This window comes from Eulemur rufifrons, chromosome 3 (assembly GCF_041146395.1).
Source record: "Eulemur rufifrons isolate Redbay chromosome 3, OSU_ERuf_1, whole genome shotgun sequence".
NCBI lineage: Eukaryota > Metazoa > Chordata > Mammalia > Primates > Lemuridae > Eulemur > Eulemur rufifrons.
In genome coordinates, this window is record NC_090985.1 from 57,268,070 (window position 1) to 57,284,909 (window position 16,840).

General features: G+C 44.9%; 1 protein-coding gene across 2 annotated transcripts in view; it reads right to left on the reverse strand.

The window, feature by feature from the left end:
• BAALC (BAALC binder of MAP3K1 and KLF4) overlaps positions 1-16,840 on the reverse strand; it is a 65,513-nt gene that overhangs the window by 15,408 nt on the left and 33,265 nt on the right. The window contains exon 3 of one of the 2 annotated variants that reach the window (XM_069466159.1): positions 5,758-5,853. The exons of the other annotated variant lie outside the window; for it this stretch is intronic. Within the exon in view, the coding sequence (XP_069322260.1) occupies positions 5,758-5,853 (96 nt within the window). The remainder of the gene's footprint in view (positions 1-5,757; positions 5,854-16,840) is intronic. 2 annotated transcript variants of the gene reach the window in all.

The window sequence follows — 16,840 nt, forward strand, 5'->3', positions numbered from 1 at the left end:
CATTGGTGGCTAAACAAAAATTGCAGCTCTGGTTTCTTAACCCGCGACGCAGGGACTTCCTCATCTATTAAATGGGAATAACGATTCTACCTTTATGGGGCTAAAAAGACCACATAGATGAAGGTTCTAACGGTGCCTGGCACACACGTTGTACTGATTATCGATGGCCCAGCACCAGCTGCCAAGTTCCCCGCTGCGCCCTGTCCATTAGTCACATTAGTTACATTGTTGACCCATGAGTCACACAGTCAGCCAAGTGCTAAACCACTGGCCCACCAAGTCTGATAAATTAGCAAAGCTCTGAGGACAAGCAGAGCCAGCTTGGGGACTGGCATTGCCAGACAGTGAGCAGGGATCACCTGCCCAGCATGGTTAAGAGGTCACCCCAGGGGTCCGGAATATGGGGTCATTTATTGTTACTTTTGCTTGCAACAAACCAGGTACTTTTGCTGCACAGATTTAATTTAACTAGTATTTTTCTAGTTCCAAAAAAATAGACTCAATCTTAGAAAACTTTTAAAACATGGAAAAACACAAAGGAAAACTATTTTTTTACTTCATCACCCAGAGGTATGCTCTGTGTAGGAGATCAAAATATGCCACTTTGGTGTAAGGATTATTTTGAGCTGAAGGCAACAGAGTAGCAGATACAAGAAAGTTCTCTGCCTCCACACTCCCCCGCATTTGCCTAAAAGTAGGGCGTAAATTTACTTTTCACAGGTGGCTACACACAAGAGGCCAGGGCTACTCCCTCTCTACCACGGAAGAAAGACTGATCACCAAAGACAACTTTAGACCCTTATCTCCTGGAGGGGGCACCAGAGGAATGCGCATTGACAAGCTTTACTCACCAGGCTGTGTCTATTCATACTATTTATTTGCCTTCCCACAATTTGCCATCCCTGGACACTCCAAGTCCTGTGCCTTTCTTATCAGTTCTCTAAAAATTCACTGTTGTTTGTTGAAGATGCTGTATAAGCTGGAATTCTAAGCCACTTCTTTGAGATTTATTCGTTCTCTAGATATCTCTCATGTATCTGTGAAATACACATGTAAATAAACTTGTTTATGTTTGTCTTATTAATCTGTCTTTTGTTACAGGGCCCTTCCCAGCTAAGAACTAAGAGTAGAAGGGAAATTATTTTTTTCTTCCCGTACACCTGACATTGGTCAGATGCCATTGGTGCCCACCCAGATCCATGCACCCAACCCTGCACCCATCCCCCAGCAGCAGCTAATGGCTCAACCCTGCCCCTCCTCCTGAGGTTTGCCCTTGGCTGAAGGGAACCCCCTCACCAGGAGAAGCCTGGCCTGGCCGGTGACATCAGTTATGGTCCATGGCCAATGACCAACTAAAAGTATGTGTGGCAGGGGAGCATCGGGGGGAGTGGGTAAAACAGCCTCACCCCTTTGCCTCTAATTTCTGTACCTCTCTCCAAAGCAACCTATGGATCAGGCTGAAGCTAGACCAATCCTGAAACTACATCTTTCAGGATGTAGTTTGCCCAGCTCCTTCTCCTGCCCCCTCCTGCTTCTTTCTCTCTTTCCCTTACATGGGGCTCCTCCCAGAAGTGTCCCCAGGAGTCACTTGTGCAAAATCCCCATCTCAGGCTCTGTTTCTAGGGAACCAAACCTAAGACAGCATGTATACCCTGCTTGCTGGATACACTTCTTCTGCCCCTCCAGACTCACACTCCCCTTCTCTCTACCCTGCTCTGTGTCCCGGGAGACTGACCCGAATGCACCTGTCAACAGGCTCCCTTGCCCGCTGGCTTCTGGTTGGGTTTGGCCAGTGGGAGGCACTAACGGTGGCACATTGAGCCAGGTCTTAATTCCCCGTGCACCCTCCAAGCAGGCAGTCATGGGTGGACTGTGTCCTCTACACTCTCCTCCCCAAGAAGAGGATACAGAAGCAAGAAAACGCAAGAGGCTGTGCAGTTAAGTCTACTGATCACTTCAGGGAGAGCTCAGGGAAGTGGTGGGAACAGAAGACAGATGGCAAGTTGTTGAGTAGGGAGTTACAGGTGCTGTATCAGTCAGAGTTCTTAGCTGCATGCAACAGACATTGACTGCAGAATTAAAGTTAAAAAGGGATTTATTAAGTGATCTAGGAAGCTCATAGAGTTTCTGGGAAGGCTGGAGCTTGGGCATGGAGGCCACTGAGGGACAACTTTCCAAATCCAGCCATAGAGTTTGTCCCACCATCCCCAAGACCCCAGAAACTGCCCTCAGCACTGCTGCCACACTTATAATAAAAAATTATTGTTGTTTTTCTGAGATTCAGGTTTAACTGGGCATTCTGAATTTTATCTGGCAGCCCTACTGGGCATCAAGTGCCCCAGACTCGGGGGACAGTGTTGTGAAGGCTGCATTGTCCTAGACCTTGGGCTCCATCTGCATGTCTGCTCCACACCACCCCTCGCAAGCCTGGGAGCTGGGAGAATTACTCTTATTCTGCAGGAGAAGCAATTGAAGTTTAACACGGGTTCTATATGTTTCAAACCTTGTGGTATTAGCAAGTATTCCCATCCAGGAAAAACTCCCAAGTAAACAGTTCTCAAATTTTAGTGTGCATGAGACTCACCTGGGGTGTCTATTAAACTGTGGATCCTACATTCATTCCCCCAGAACTTCTGATTCAGTAAAGGCCAGGAATATGTATTTTAACAAGTTCCCTCCACCCCAGGGACTTGGGACAGGGGATTCTAAAGACCGTAGAGGCTCATCTGTATTATACACATAGATACATACAGATCTATCGATAGATATGTATATCTGATATAGAGATCAACACTAGGGCTAGTTTTGAGGGTTGCATACAAAATGCTCATCTGTATTTTTTCCACAGTGAATTCTGTAGCAGTAAATTAAGAGACATTTGAGTGTCCCTCGAGTATGTCTTTTTGACACCCTTCACAAAATTTTCATTCCACCCAGAAGACAAGCCAAATTGCTGACTTTACCAAAAGATGGAAAACAGCTGTGTCCAAAGCTTGCTGATGAATTGCAAGCAATGACTTCTTGCCAAAGCTCCTTGCTATTTTGGAAATGGAGCTGGGCAGGAGGGCAGAGTATGGAAATGTAAAACGGTAGCTGGATGCCATGGGGAGAGCAGGCCAAGGGGCAGTTTCTCCTTAGCTGGAGCATCTGGCTTTCCTTGGTGAAGGTGATCACCGAGAGTCTGTCCAAAATCATCAGAAACAACCTGCAAGTCATTCCCCTCAATAACAGAAAACCAAAATATAAGACATTAGCAAACTATCTGGGAAGAATCTCCTAAAGTCACATCAGATGAAACTGGTTCATCAAACACTCTCTGGGCTCAGGTCCTGAACATATGGCTGATGATAATTTTGTCTGAACTGAGGTATAAATTAAATAAATTGTGATTAATGAGCCACTTACTGAGAATTTATCTTTCAAAATGGGAGAGTGTCTATCATTTCTTCAATCTGATAAGTAATCATTGATCACATACCATGTATAATATGACATGTGATCTTTTGCATGGCTATTATAAAATCATTCTTAGAAAATACTGAGCAACCCTTACATTTATGGTCAGTTGATTTTGGACAAGGGTGCCAAGACGATTCAATGGGGAAAGAATAGTTGTTCAATAAACGTGCTGGGACAACCGAATATCTACATGCAAGAGTGTATACACACCATCTACAAAAATAAAGTCAAAAAGGATCAAAGATCTAAATGTAAGAGCTAAAACTATACAACACTTAAAAGAAAACATAGGTGTAAATCTTCATAACCTTGGATCAGGTAATTGCTTCTTAGAAATGACCCCAAAAATATAAGCAACAACAACAAAAAGTGAATAAACTGATCATCTTCAAAACTGAAAACTTTTGTGCTTCCAAGAATGCCATGAAGAAAGTGAAAAGACAATCCATAGAATGGGAGAAAATTTTTGCAAATTATATATCTGACAAGAAACTCTTACTCTCAAAGACCTCTTACCACTCAAAAGAGACAAGTAACTCAATTAAAACATGGGCAAAGAATATGAATAGACATTTCTCCATAGAAGATATATAAATGGTCAATAAATACATGAAAAGATACTCAGCATAATTAGCTATAAGGTAAATGCTTATCAAAACCCACAAGGAGCTACTACTTCACACTCAGGAGGATGGCTAGTGAGTGCTGGGGAAAATGTGGAGAATTTGGAACCTTCATGGGAATGTAATATGGTGCAGGTGCTTTCAGCCTGACAAGTCCTCAAAAGGTTAGACATAGAGTTTCCATGATCCAGAAATTCCATTTGTGTGTATATACCCAAGGGAAATGAAAACCTATATCCACACAAAAACTTGAACATGAGTGTTCATAGCAGCATTACTTATAATTGGCAAAAAGTAAAAGAAACCCAAATATTCATCAATTGATGAATAGATAAATAAAATATGGTATATACATACAATAGAATGTTATTTGGCAATACAAAAAAATGAAGTACTGACACATGCTACAACAGTGATGAACCTTGAAAATACCATGCTGAGTGACAGAAGCCAGTTACAGGAGCCCACATATTGTATGATTCCATTTATATGAAATATGTGAAATAGGCAATTCTATAGGTAGAAAAGTAGATCAGTGGTTGCCTAGGGCTGAGGATATGGAGGAAAATGAGAGTGACTGTTCATAGGTATGAAGTTTCTTTTTGATGCCATGAAAATGTTCTAAAATTGACTGTGGGGATGGTTGTACAACTCTGAGAATGAAGAAAAATCACGTAATTGTATGCTTGAAATGGGTCAATTGTATGGTATGTGAATTATAGCTCAACGAAGCTGTTATTTTTAAAGTGGTGAGCAACACATTTCCGAATGCTGTATTGACCAAAGAAAATAAAGCAGCATATTTGGACTTGAACAGCAACGGGTGGGGAGAGAGATTGACTGGTGGACTGACACAGTCCTTAAGGACAACTGCAGTACAACCAACAGTCCCCAAAGGACATGGGTCCTGACCGAGAGGGCCCTGGAAGACAACTGTTCCCTGAGATAAACCACCAGCCTGTCACATCTGCCCTTGGCCATGGGGTTTGGAGATGGAGGCGGCTCCCCCATGGTACCCAGCAGCATGCAAGGAAGACACCGCTGAGAACTACAGCTGGAACTGAAAGGACAGCAAGCAGAAGCAAGGAGAGTCCTGTTTGTCTTTGGTGAAGTAGACCCGGATTCTTCTCTCCCCAAAGAGACTCCCAGGAAACAACAAACAAGCTAATGAACTGGGAGGCAGCCAAAAGGAAAAGTCACAATCTTACTTTTCTTCTCCCTACTGCTACCCTTGGGACCTGTCAGTGTTCTCCGAAGCTTGCTTACTTGTCTGTCTCCCTTTGATCCTCTCAGTGGTACCTTCCTTCTCTGAAGGTTCATCAGTGCTCCAAAAGCACTGCAGAGAAGATTCAGCAGGACAGTTTAAGGTGACACCCCTAAACTGCTCCAAAGGTGCCTGGCACCATGCTAGACTTGATGGCCTGCAGTTTAGACTCTTTTCCTTAGTCACTGAAATTTTTCTTTAGGGAAAGATTCTTCTAATGCAATTTTCCTCCCTGTTATAGTCTGAATGTTGGTGTCACCCGAGAATTCATATGTATAAATCTAACCCCCAATAAAATAGTAGCAAGAGGTGGGACCTCTGGAAGGCGATTAAGTCATGAGGGTTCCTCCCTTATGAACAGGATTAATGTCCTTGTGAAAAAGGCTAAAGGGAGCTTCTTGACTCTTCCACCACATGAAGATACAGCAAGAGGTACCATCTTTGGAGCAGAGAGCAAGCCCTCATCAAATGCTGAATCTGCTGGTGCCTTGATCTTGGACTTCCAGCCTTCAGAACTGTGAGCAATAACCTTCTATTGCTTATAAATTACCCAGTCTAAGGTACTTGTTATAGCAGCCCAAACAGATTAAGATGATCCTTGTTTTCCTGGTTCAATCGCTTTTGGGGTGGTAAGCCTTTTAAGGAAGTCGCAGCTAGTTTCTCGGTTTTTTTGTTTTATTTTTTAACTCCTTGACATTTTCTGAGCTTAGTACAACCAGCTCCTTCATTAGGCTCTTTCCACACCGGCTGTAGCTGGCACTAAATTGTTCTCTGAAGTGGACATTGGAAATTAGATGATATATCTCTATTGTAGCTAAGAAATATATTTGGGTCAATCAAAATTAGGAGAATTTGATCAATTGAATTGTTTTAATTCTTGTAATTTTTAAACCACCCAAAGCAATCAATCAATTCCCTGGCGTCCCTTGGGTGCTCACTTTGTGCATAGCCCTGTGCTGTTAGGAGGGGATATATTAATAAAGCTTTTACTTACCTGAACCCTTTATGCTCCTGTCATTTAACTGGGAACTTACGGATTATGTAAGAATTATTGAAAAATGGAGCCACGAAAAATTTAAATATGTATCGTTTCTTACCCATCAGAGTAACAAAAGTTAAAAAGTGATAACATTAAATGTTGAAAGGGTATGGGCAAATGGGTTCTCTCATACACTGTTGGTAGGAGTGCAAATAGAACTATCCTGAAGGGCATTTGGCAGAATCTATTAAAGTTTAAACTGTGCGCCATTATGACTCAGCGACTTCTGTCCTCAGCATCTACTTTAGAAGACCTCTGACCACTGCGCAAAGAGGCTTGTTGAGGATGTTCCTTATACCTCTGTAATAGTGAAAAATGTAATCAACATAGTCATTCACTAGCTGGATAATTACTAAAATAAATTGTATACCTGTACTATGGAATTCTATACAACAAAAGTATGATGAAGTGGATGTATATAAATAGAAGCTTAATATATAATATAATAATGAATGGAAAAGCAAGTAGAGCATAAATGTGCACAAATGACAGCTTTGATGTTGACAAAACTAGGTTACAGACTGTGTTATTATGATGGTTTTGTACAGGAATACGTACACACACATATCTGTGTGTGAGTGTGTGTAAACACAGAAAAGGGTGCGTTGGGATGTCTAACAAACAGATAACAGTGTTTATCTCTGGGGAAAAAGCAGAGGAGCAGGATCGGGGTGGTCAAAGTGTCTTATAACATTTCTACATTTTTTCATTTAGTATGTATGGAACAAAAATGATTTTTAAGAAATAGAGCTATGTCATAGTCTACCTTTTCTCATGAGTAATAGCTTCGGACCCATGCAGAATATTTGCCTATTTATTTTTTGGTCATTATGTCACATTTAATCAACAAAAGTACTGTAAAAATAGTAATGAAATATAAAACACATAAGGATAAGGACAACACACAGGAATTAAGACATTGCTACATCAGCCTATTCCACAAAGTTCAACCCTTTTAGAATCAGAGGGTGAGCTGTCCAGCTCCCTGTAGGACAGTCAGACAGTACCATTCCTTGAGGCGCCCTAACAGTACATGTGGGTGGAACAAATGACAGCTGTTCTAAGAACCTGTGGGTTACTGACGTGACTCAAATCAGGCACGGTTAGACCTCATAGAGTAGAGGATTCCTGAGCAGTGTTTAAAAGGAAAGACTGGGCATTGCTGGCATGCAGGCTAATAGAAGAAATGAACTAAAACTCACATTTGTGGTCTCATGCCAGGCCCATGCTCAGAGCTAAGGAAACAAAGATAGAAAGACTCCTGAAACAATTCGTAGCTAAGAACATGGGTTGGAATTTGATTCCCAACTCTACTTCATTGTCACAGCAATCTTGCAGGTAGATGTTAAGATACCCCACTTTTTTTTCAGAAGGGGAAACAGAGGTTCAGGCAGGTTAAGTAACTTGCCTGAGGTCCCACAGCCAGTGCCAGGGCAAGGCTGCCACCCTAGATCTGCCAGACTCGAAAACCTCCTCTGCTTTCACGTGCCCTTGTGTTTGTTCACATCGTTTGAAAAAATCTGCAATGAATCATATTCTCCCATTTCAGGGCTGGGCAATAACTAGTGGATGTATGGTGTCATCAGAATAAACGAAAGGCTTTTGTTTGTTGCTTTAAGGATAATCCAGAGCTCAAATGTCTTATTCCTCGAGGGTGAAGCAGATCTTTAGAATCCAAAAACCTTGCCTTCAGAATTGAAGTGCAGCCAGTGAGAAGATGAGTGTATTTAATTAAACTACCCTGGTATGTTTCCTCCTCCTCAGATCCATGACATTGTCTCCTGCCAGGCGCTCAGCCCTCTGGGTCACCCACTGAAGATTAGACACTGATTCCCTGACACCCAGGAGCCACTGTCAGGCTTGTTTTCTGCACACGACAGTTCCTGTGTCAGGGGTGCGGCCGGCGAGCCTTGGGCAATCTCTGCTCCAGGCAGGACCATGACTAGCTGCTCTGGGGTGGAAAATAATCCCAGGGAAGCTCACCCAGACAGGGTGCTGCAGACATCTGGCGATCCAATCAAGGGGGCAGAAAGAGGCTGCCAAACTGAGAAGGGGCGGACTCCATTGTCCCCTGGGCAGCCAGTGCAACTTCTTGGAACCATGAATCTGACCCCAGCCCAGCCCTTCATTGACTTCTCAGTGACCTTAGGATAAAGACACCAATCCTCACGTGCCCTGCAAGGCTCTTTGTGTGTCTCCTGCCTCTTCCGGCCTCATAGGTTTACGCTGTCCCCTCTGTCCTCTATGTTCCAGCCTATGGGACAACACTATACCTTCTACTCAGAAGGCTCTCCCCTTGGCCTGGCTAATTCTCCATCTCACCTTAAACATGACTTCTCAGGAGGCTTTCTCAGACTCCTCCCCCACACGGGTTGGGCCCCCTGGCCCCCTCCCACAGTGCGGCACTTCCTCCTGGAGCACTCGTCACTGCTGGTATTATTTGTCCCCCGCTTGCCTGCCCCACTAGTCTGGGAGTTCCACGAAGACTAGGACCATGCCTGTCTTGTTCATGACCAGGCCTGGCATACATTACATACATTAAACACTCAAGAAATGTTTGTTGAAAGAGTCTTGAACCGTTGGACAGGTTGCCAGAGTGGGTAAGATCGCTGCAGGAGGACGCTGCCATATGGCCCTTTATGTTTTAAAGTGTTTTTTCCCTTGCTGTACCACACAGCTGAAATTCCAAAGGAAGCAAGTACAAACATGAATCATGCTTGCATTCAGATTCCTGTGGAGGTATCAGGAAAGGAATCGTTCACATGAATGGTGAGATTGGCCTTGACAGAGACCTCTCTCACAGCCCCCCATCCACTCGTCCCCCACTCTGCAGTCCCGTGGGGCTCCCAGTGCAGGCTGGTGTCTTTCCAGGATTTGGGGCTGAGATCAGACTTGAGGACAGTGCTGGCAGTCTTTTCCAGATCCCCCCTAAAGTCCTGAGCAATCGCATTGGCCCTTTGGGGGTTCTTGCTGCAGGAAGGATAGCTTCTCCTCGAGAACATCAGAGCTCTCTGATAACAGCAGTTCTCCAACAACCTCGGCTTGATAAAGGTCACCCTGAACTCAGCGTACAGGAAGTGCTGGTGACAGGGCTGGGAAAGGCTGCATGGGGGCTGGGGAGGGGACATATGCCTTCACCGGACATTGAAACTGTTGGCATCTTGATCTTAAACTTCCCAGCCTCCAGAACTGTGCAAAATAAATTTCTGTTCTTTATAAATTGCCCAGTCTCAAGTATTTTGTGTTACAACACAAATGGACTGACACCATGGAACAGTATCTTTCATACTATGATTAGCGCTAAGGTTTAAACTTTAGCTCACTCCAGCAGAGGGAATATGGTAAACTTTAATTCACCTCTCTCTACCTCTCCCAATTTTTTAAAGACAGAGGATTCTTGACCTCACAGCTTGCTTCTGCATTGAAGAAAGAGAGGGAACACAATACCTTAAATTCACATTCTTCTGTGACAAGGATTAAATAAAAGATTGCATTATATTATATATATTTGCAACTTTTCTCTACCTCCTCCAATCTTCTAAAGGCACAGGATTCTTGTTTGCTAGAATGATCTCACGGCTTGCTTCTGGGTTGAGGAATTCAGGTAATTAACCAGTGGAAAGAGAGTCAAAGAGAGACATTAAATTAATTTATGTAAGAGCAGTTTGATGGAAAATGGATGAAGAGGCAGAAGAGCGGTATCAGGGAAAGAAGATTTGGAGAAAATCTCTGCCTGGCTTGTAAGAAAGTCTGAGAGCAAGGGAATTTCAAAGAAGTTTTATTGTGCATCAAAAGAAAACTCCTTCCTTTTTGATATTTTTCTCGTGGGACAGAGCAGGATTTGAGTTGCTTTTCTTCCTTCGTTGCCATGTCTCTGCATTTGACTCCATTTTGAGACTGAATCTGTTGGGGCCCTACGTACCTGTGAGCTCATGGCTTAAATTCATGTTCATCCTACAAGCATCATTGATAGTTGGCTCACTGTGTCCTGGTAAGAGTGTGCTACAGTGGGGCAGGTACCGGCGTTGGAGTCAGGCAGACCTGGGTTCAAATCCCAGCTCTGCCCCTTGCAAGCAATGTGACCTTTCAGAAGAAACTAAATAATAATACCTACCATATGTTTTTGTGTAGCAAGTGTCAAATATACTGCGATGTGCAGTATTTACTTCTGGAAGTAAGTGTTGTCATTCCCATTTTATAGACCAGGACAGAGTGGCTCAGAGAGGCCAAATAACTTGCTCAAACACAGCCAGCCGGCCAGTGGTGGAGCCAGCACTCAAAACCCAGATCTGTGCTGCTCCAAAGACAGCCTGCTCCCTCTACTGTCTCTGTCATTGCTCTACTACTTAGCATCCCCAAGCCTTTATTTCCTTGGGTATAAAATGACAGTCATGATGTCTGCATCAAAGGTTGTTGATCAAAGAAAAAAGAGCAGGCGAGCTGGCAGACAGTCAGGGCTAATTTCACAGCTGCCCACACCCAGGCCAATGTGCAAATGGCTGATGTCAGATCCTTCCTGAGAGCAAGGGAGAGTGCTGAGCGGGTGAAAGAAAGGAAAGAATATCACCAAAGATCAACTTTGCCAAGTCCACAACTTTGTCCCTGATCTGGTCAGGGTGTAGCAGCAACTTCTAAAGGGACTAAGACCCAGAGATTAAGAGGCCCCAGGAGGCCAACCAGCAGGTCAGAGATGGAGCTGAAGTGGGAGATCTGGATCTAGGGAGCAGATGCTGTTTACTGCACATTATCAGAGGGCTGAAAAGTGACACCTGTGACAGAGATAAAGCGTAATGTTCACAGGCTGTTTCTGTGCCTCACCTTCTTAGAAGGACAGATAATTTGGGGCTTGTCTAGCTACTGGGACTTGGTCGCTGAACAGAAATGGACAGAGCCAGAGAAAGACAGACCGTGGAGGGGGGCGGATCATGGAGTTCTGCACCAAATACTTACTGTGCCTCTCTGACAGGCCCTGCTCTGATCCAGACTGGGGATGCAGAGGGAGGGAGAGAGGCTCAGCCTTGCCCTGTGGGGGTGATATTTGGGATGCTGGGAAGAGAGAAGTCCAAGAGGTATTGCTGGTGGCAAAGCACAGGACAGGCCAAATAGTGGCAGAGGCCAAATCACAGGAGGCCTTGGGTACCGTGTTAGGAGTTTGGATGTGTCCTACAGCCATGGCAGCCTTAGAACATGTGGAGGATCCATCTGAAGGGCTCAAGCCTGGAAGCAGGGAGACGAGCCAGGGAGCCTTGCCTGTGGGGCTCTAGCTCCTCCCAGAGTTTGCTTGGCCATCTGAGTGTATTTCTGAGATGATTGTCTTCCCAGCTGGACTCCCCAAATTAGAAACCACTCTCAGAAGGCTGTGACCGGAAATTACCCCACTTCAGAAAGATGGTCTTTGCCAAAAAAACTCACCTGATGAGTGCAACTGAATATTTAGAAAGAAAGAGGGGGAAAAAGCCAAACGATAGTAAATTAATTAGGATAATCATTTATCTATAACCACACTCTAGATAAAAAGGGTTTCAGTAAGAATTTCAAAAGGACATAGTCAGAATCAACAGGTGCAAACTTATTTCTTTAATCTGAGAGATCAAGTTCAAGGCCCACCCCACTCTTGACAAGTTCCTGAAAGGGTCTGAGAGCAGGTGCAGTTGGCTTTGCTTGAATCATATTAGCATTCTTGATATTTATAAGGAGTTGGCTTTTCCAATAGAAGGGTTTGCCCATCATTATCTACATTGTCAGCAACCTGCTTGGTGATCTGATCCCAACCTAAATGTAGATTCCACCTTGAAAAAGTAGTTCTGCTTGGTTCAGCATAATAGAACCAGGGGGTGTGAAGACTAAGAAAAATCAAAATCCTTTGTAGGTATTTTCCTACAAGAAGTTTTTCTTCAGTATAAAATAACATTTCTTCAAGTTTCCCCTTCAAAATATCTGGATCGGAACTCAGGGATATACAAGAAGGTCGGCAGCCATGCGGAAAACCTCATGAGCCCAAGGTCATGCAGAGACTTAGATGCAGTACTAGGACTGGTTTATCCAGGCCCCACACTACTGACCCATGGCTTTATAGTTTCTGTCCAGGAAAATCAGCACATGTGGCTCCTACCACACTGAGAAAACAGACACCCTAAGAATCTCCTTCCCCCCCCCCCATTCTGACATATTCCTCTCTCAGAAACCACACTGTTTTAACTCACATCTGATACCCAACTCTCTGTTCCTGTAAGTTCATCTCAACTGTATTGCTGTACCCTTACACATACCAGACATTTCACCAGGCCCTGGTGACACACAGAGGCATAAGTTAGTTACTGTCGGTACTGAGTACTACTGGTACTCACATCTAGGGAGAGAGTTGAAAATATCATTCAATTCAGGCCTTATAAATCAAGTCATCCTTGTGGTCCAGTATCAGAGTGCCATTAGATTAAAGGAAACAATTTCAACACTCTTATGTTTTTAGAAAGTAGTCTAAATCCTTTACTTGCTTTTTTTGGAAGAAAAGCAAAGGAAGCTCATTCATAATCCATTGCAACACTTTATAATATCCCTAGACAAATAGTGAATTAGTAATCAGGAAAACAAAGTTATAGGCTTAATGAAAACATGAGAGAAAAGTCCAAAGACACAGACTTGAAGGGGATGAGCCAAGAGGAAGGAAAGGACTGTAACGACACAGAGGCAGAAGGTGGTGAGGGCCTCGCTCACACAGTGGGGTGGGGCAGAGTTGAACAGGGGGGATTCAAGGCACAATTAAGGGAGAAGGGAGGGAAAGATTCAGAAAGTGACGCCGACAGCCCTGCAGGACCAGCTGCAATATAGCTTTTCCACATGGAGGTCTCTCAAGTAACTTTAGACTCATTATGTCCAAACTGACCTTCCCAAGTTACCCTCAAGCCAGTTCCCATTTCTGACGCTGCTATTGCTGTCAGACATGCCACCATTTTTCTAGCCTCTGGCCTTAAACATTTGCGCGCTATCATTTCCCTTCCCTTCTCTTCATTCCCTACAATCAAGTCTGACACTAATCCCTGTGCATCTCCTCAAACAGCTCTTTGCTCTCCACTTATGCTCCCATTGGAAAGGCCCCGTTCACCTCACCTCACCTCTAGATTATTGCAATAACCTCCAGCTGGCCTCCCTGACGCTCCCCACGGCCCAGCACATCCTGACCGTGACAGGGAGATGGATCTACCCAAAGCACGACTCTTGCTCACGCCATGTTGCCCCACGGCATCAGATCCAACACCTCTTCCTGGCTTGCAAGTGCTCCCTGCTGTGGGCTCTTGGGTCTAATGTCAGGCCTTGCCCTCCAGTCAGGCTGGTGTCCTTGTGTTCCCCAGGAGGGCCAGGCTCGGGACGATCCCCCACCTGCAGTGTTGGTCCGTCCTCCTTTGCCTTCTAATCTGGTGAGGTGCCACCGACCAGCACCCTGCTCCCCGGCGTCTGCCATCTGCAGTCAGCATCACACGATCCAGCTCTAAATCATTCCTTGCTTATTCCAAGCGCCCGAGTTTTCTCTCCCCAGCTAGGTTGTTCATTCCTTCAGGAGCAAAGTCTCTCACTTTGCCCAGCCACCTCTGCTAAGCTGGGGAAAAGAAAGATCTCAAGGGAGCAGTGTATTTGCATGAGGGACTAAGGGACCCTCGGAAAATAACTCACTCTGAGGGACGAAGACTCTACAGGGGAGGAGCAATTTTAAAGAGAATCAGCATTTGTCCCTCAAATCTGTCTCTGTTCACAATCTGACCCCATGGAGATGAGGGGGCCACAAGAAAAAACGAGAAAGGTGTTTGCTGAAAAATTATCTAAGACATAGGGTACAAACAACACTAGTTGGAGGTTCCTCTAAGATTATAGCCTACCATAAAACAAGGAGAGAGGCCTTCCCTCCTACCTTACAACGTAACTCTGCTTGTGCTACGTAAGTGCACATACGCTGCCAGCACCCACCAGTCTGTCCTGACACATCGCACTCCAGTGTAGCTCCCGGCTTACACGCAAACAAGGTAGAGAATCTGTTGTGAATTGGTGTCCAAGCAGTGCAGAACGTGGAGGGGTGCTACTGAAGATCAGGCTTGTGCTTTAGACTGTGTGTCAGTTGGGACTCTTGGTGGCAAGAAATAAATAAACAAACAAACCAACGCCCAAAACACAAAATAAAACTGGATCTGGAGCAGGGTTTCTCAACCTCAGCAATATTGACATTTGGTGACAGATAATTCTTTATCGCAGGGGGCCATCCTGAGCATTATAGGATGTTTAGCAGCACCCCTGGCCTCTACCCACTAGATGCCAATGGCATTCCCCAATGCTTGTGACAACCAAAATGTCTCCAGACGTTGCCAAATTTCCCCCAAGGGGCGAAGCCACCCAGTTGAGAACCACTGCTATAAAGCATTGGTGGCTGTGGCAGTACCTAAGAGGGCACTTCAGTGCCCACTGGAAGTGGCCGTCTTGCCCAGCCATAACAAGAAATGTGCCTGGAAGGTATGACAGCGCCTAGGATGTGTGCATGAGGTGGGAGGGAGAACGATGAGTGTGGGAGGAGTTTCTAAAGCAGAAAGTGAAAAAACAAAAAGCAAAAACAGGACCCCATGGTAGCAGAACAGCACCTGGCCAGAATTATTTGTCAGAGACAGCCCAAGGACCCCCTAAAATACTTTGGGAGATTTTGCAAAGGTCTAGGGTCCTGAGAGAGCACGTGGCAGCAAGAAACAGTGACATATAGCACATTGCTTCTCGTGTGAGCTCACTGGTACCCAGAGACCAGTGAGACCTGATGACATTTGGAATGACCTTGGAAAATTCCACAACCTGGAGCTGTATCAGACAGCTTGGCTCAAGATTACCCAGCACCATTCTCTCTGTCACAAGTACATTTACTTACAGCTACAGGACAATGGGCTCCAGGGACCACTGCTTAAGCTCAGCGTGCTCTCCATTTCTGGGGTGTGGACACTGCAGTGTGTGAAGTGGGGATACGCATTAAAACAAAGCAGGAGGGTGTTTCCTGGGCAAATTTAATCAAGAGACTACAGGGCAGCAGGAAGACCAGCTTGGATGAAGAGGCCTTCAGGCAGACAGAAAACAGGCCCTACGGGAACAGGAGTGGAGCTTATTGACAAGAAACAGGGAGGGCCCTTTGGAATTTTCAAAAGGAACCAGGTCCCTTTATTCACCGCAGTTTTACTGACCTCTCACGGCTCACGCTGAAGGGCTGTGGTATCATGAGAACTGGCTTTGCCATCAAACAGAGCAGGGGTCCAATCCCCTCACCACCACCTGCTTGTCATATGACCTTAGACAAGTTTCTTCTCTAAGTCTCAGTTTCCTCATCTAATAAAGCAGAGCTCATAGTTCCCACCTCCCAGGAAGACGGTCAGGGTGGCCGAGAGACTGGCTGGAGCACGCCTGACACTTGGTAGGTGTCTTACCGCCTGCTAGGGGACCACAAAGGGAAGCAGGAAGTGACTCCTGGACACCACTCAGTGGACAGATGTTCACTGGCTGCTGTTACCTGACAGGCCCTGAGGGAGCCCCACAGATGAGCGAGCCCTGGGCTCGGCCCTGAAGCTGCTCAGCGTCTCATTCTTGGTTCTGCTCAACAAACGTGCAGACTGTGTGCAAGGACAGAAATGGGCACGCGGCTACAGTGAGGACTAACACCCTGGCAACAAGGAGAGAGGAGAAATGAGATTTCACGTGAAAAAAGAAATGGAAGGCTGAGCTCCAGCTCCCTGGACACATTTTAAGTAAGTGGATAAGGAGGCAAAGAAGTAACCCAGGGTCCCCACAAGTGCCTGTGCCCACAGTGCCTTGTATTTCAAGTTCAAAGCCCTTTTGCACACTTGTGACTATTTTATTAATGATTTGGTTACTGTTTGTCTTTAATGCTAGACAATAATCCTTTCTCAAATGACAGATGCCACTGTTTCGGGGTGTGGGAAGGAAGCACAGCACCACACACACTCCAGTTTGCAATCCCAACGCCTCTAATCTCCCCAGATCACTTGCTGTTGTGTCATTGGTCACAGTTTCTTAGGAGTCACTTATCTGCAAGTCTGGGCCAGAGCCCCATGTGTTACTTAGAAGCCCCAGTGTCTTTTTTTATAGGAAAGAATTAAATTGACACAGGAACAGGGAAAGATAATGATATCTTTAGACTTTGATCAACTATGTATGTAAAAACTTTAGGATAACTAAAGGATAAAAGATTCCAAACTAAATAGTATAGAGAAAAAATTAGAAATTGGGGGAAAGATCCAAAAGAAAATGAAAACTTAGGGGGAAAAAAATAGAAAAGTTGGGAGGAGAAAATTTGAAGAATTTCATGGTTCCATTTCTTCACAGAAGTAGGAAGTGCTGTGCTCCTCAGAGAGGGTGGAGGAGGTTCAGAATGGTTAACGAAGGGAATGAGAAGAGGCCAATCTAGATGGAGTCAAATAA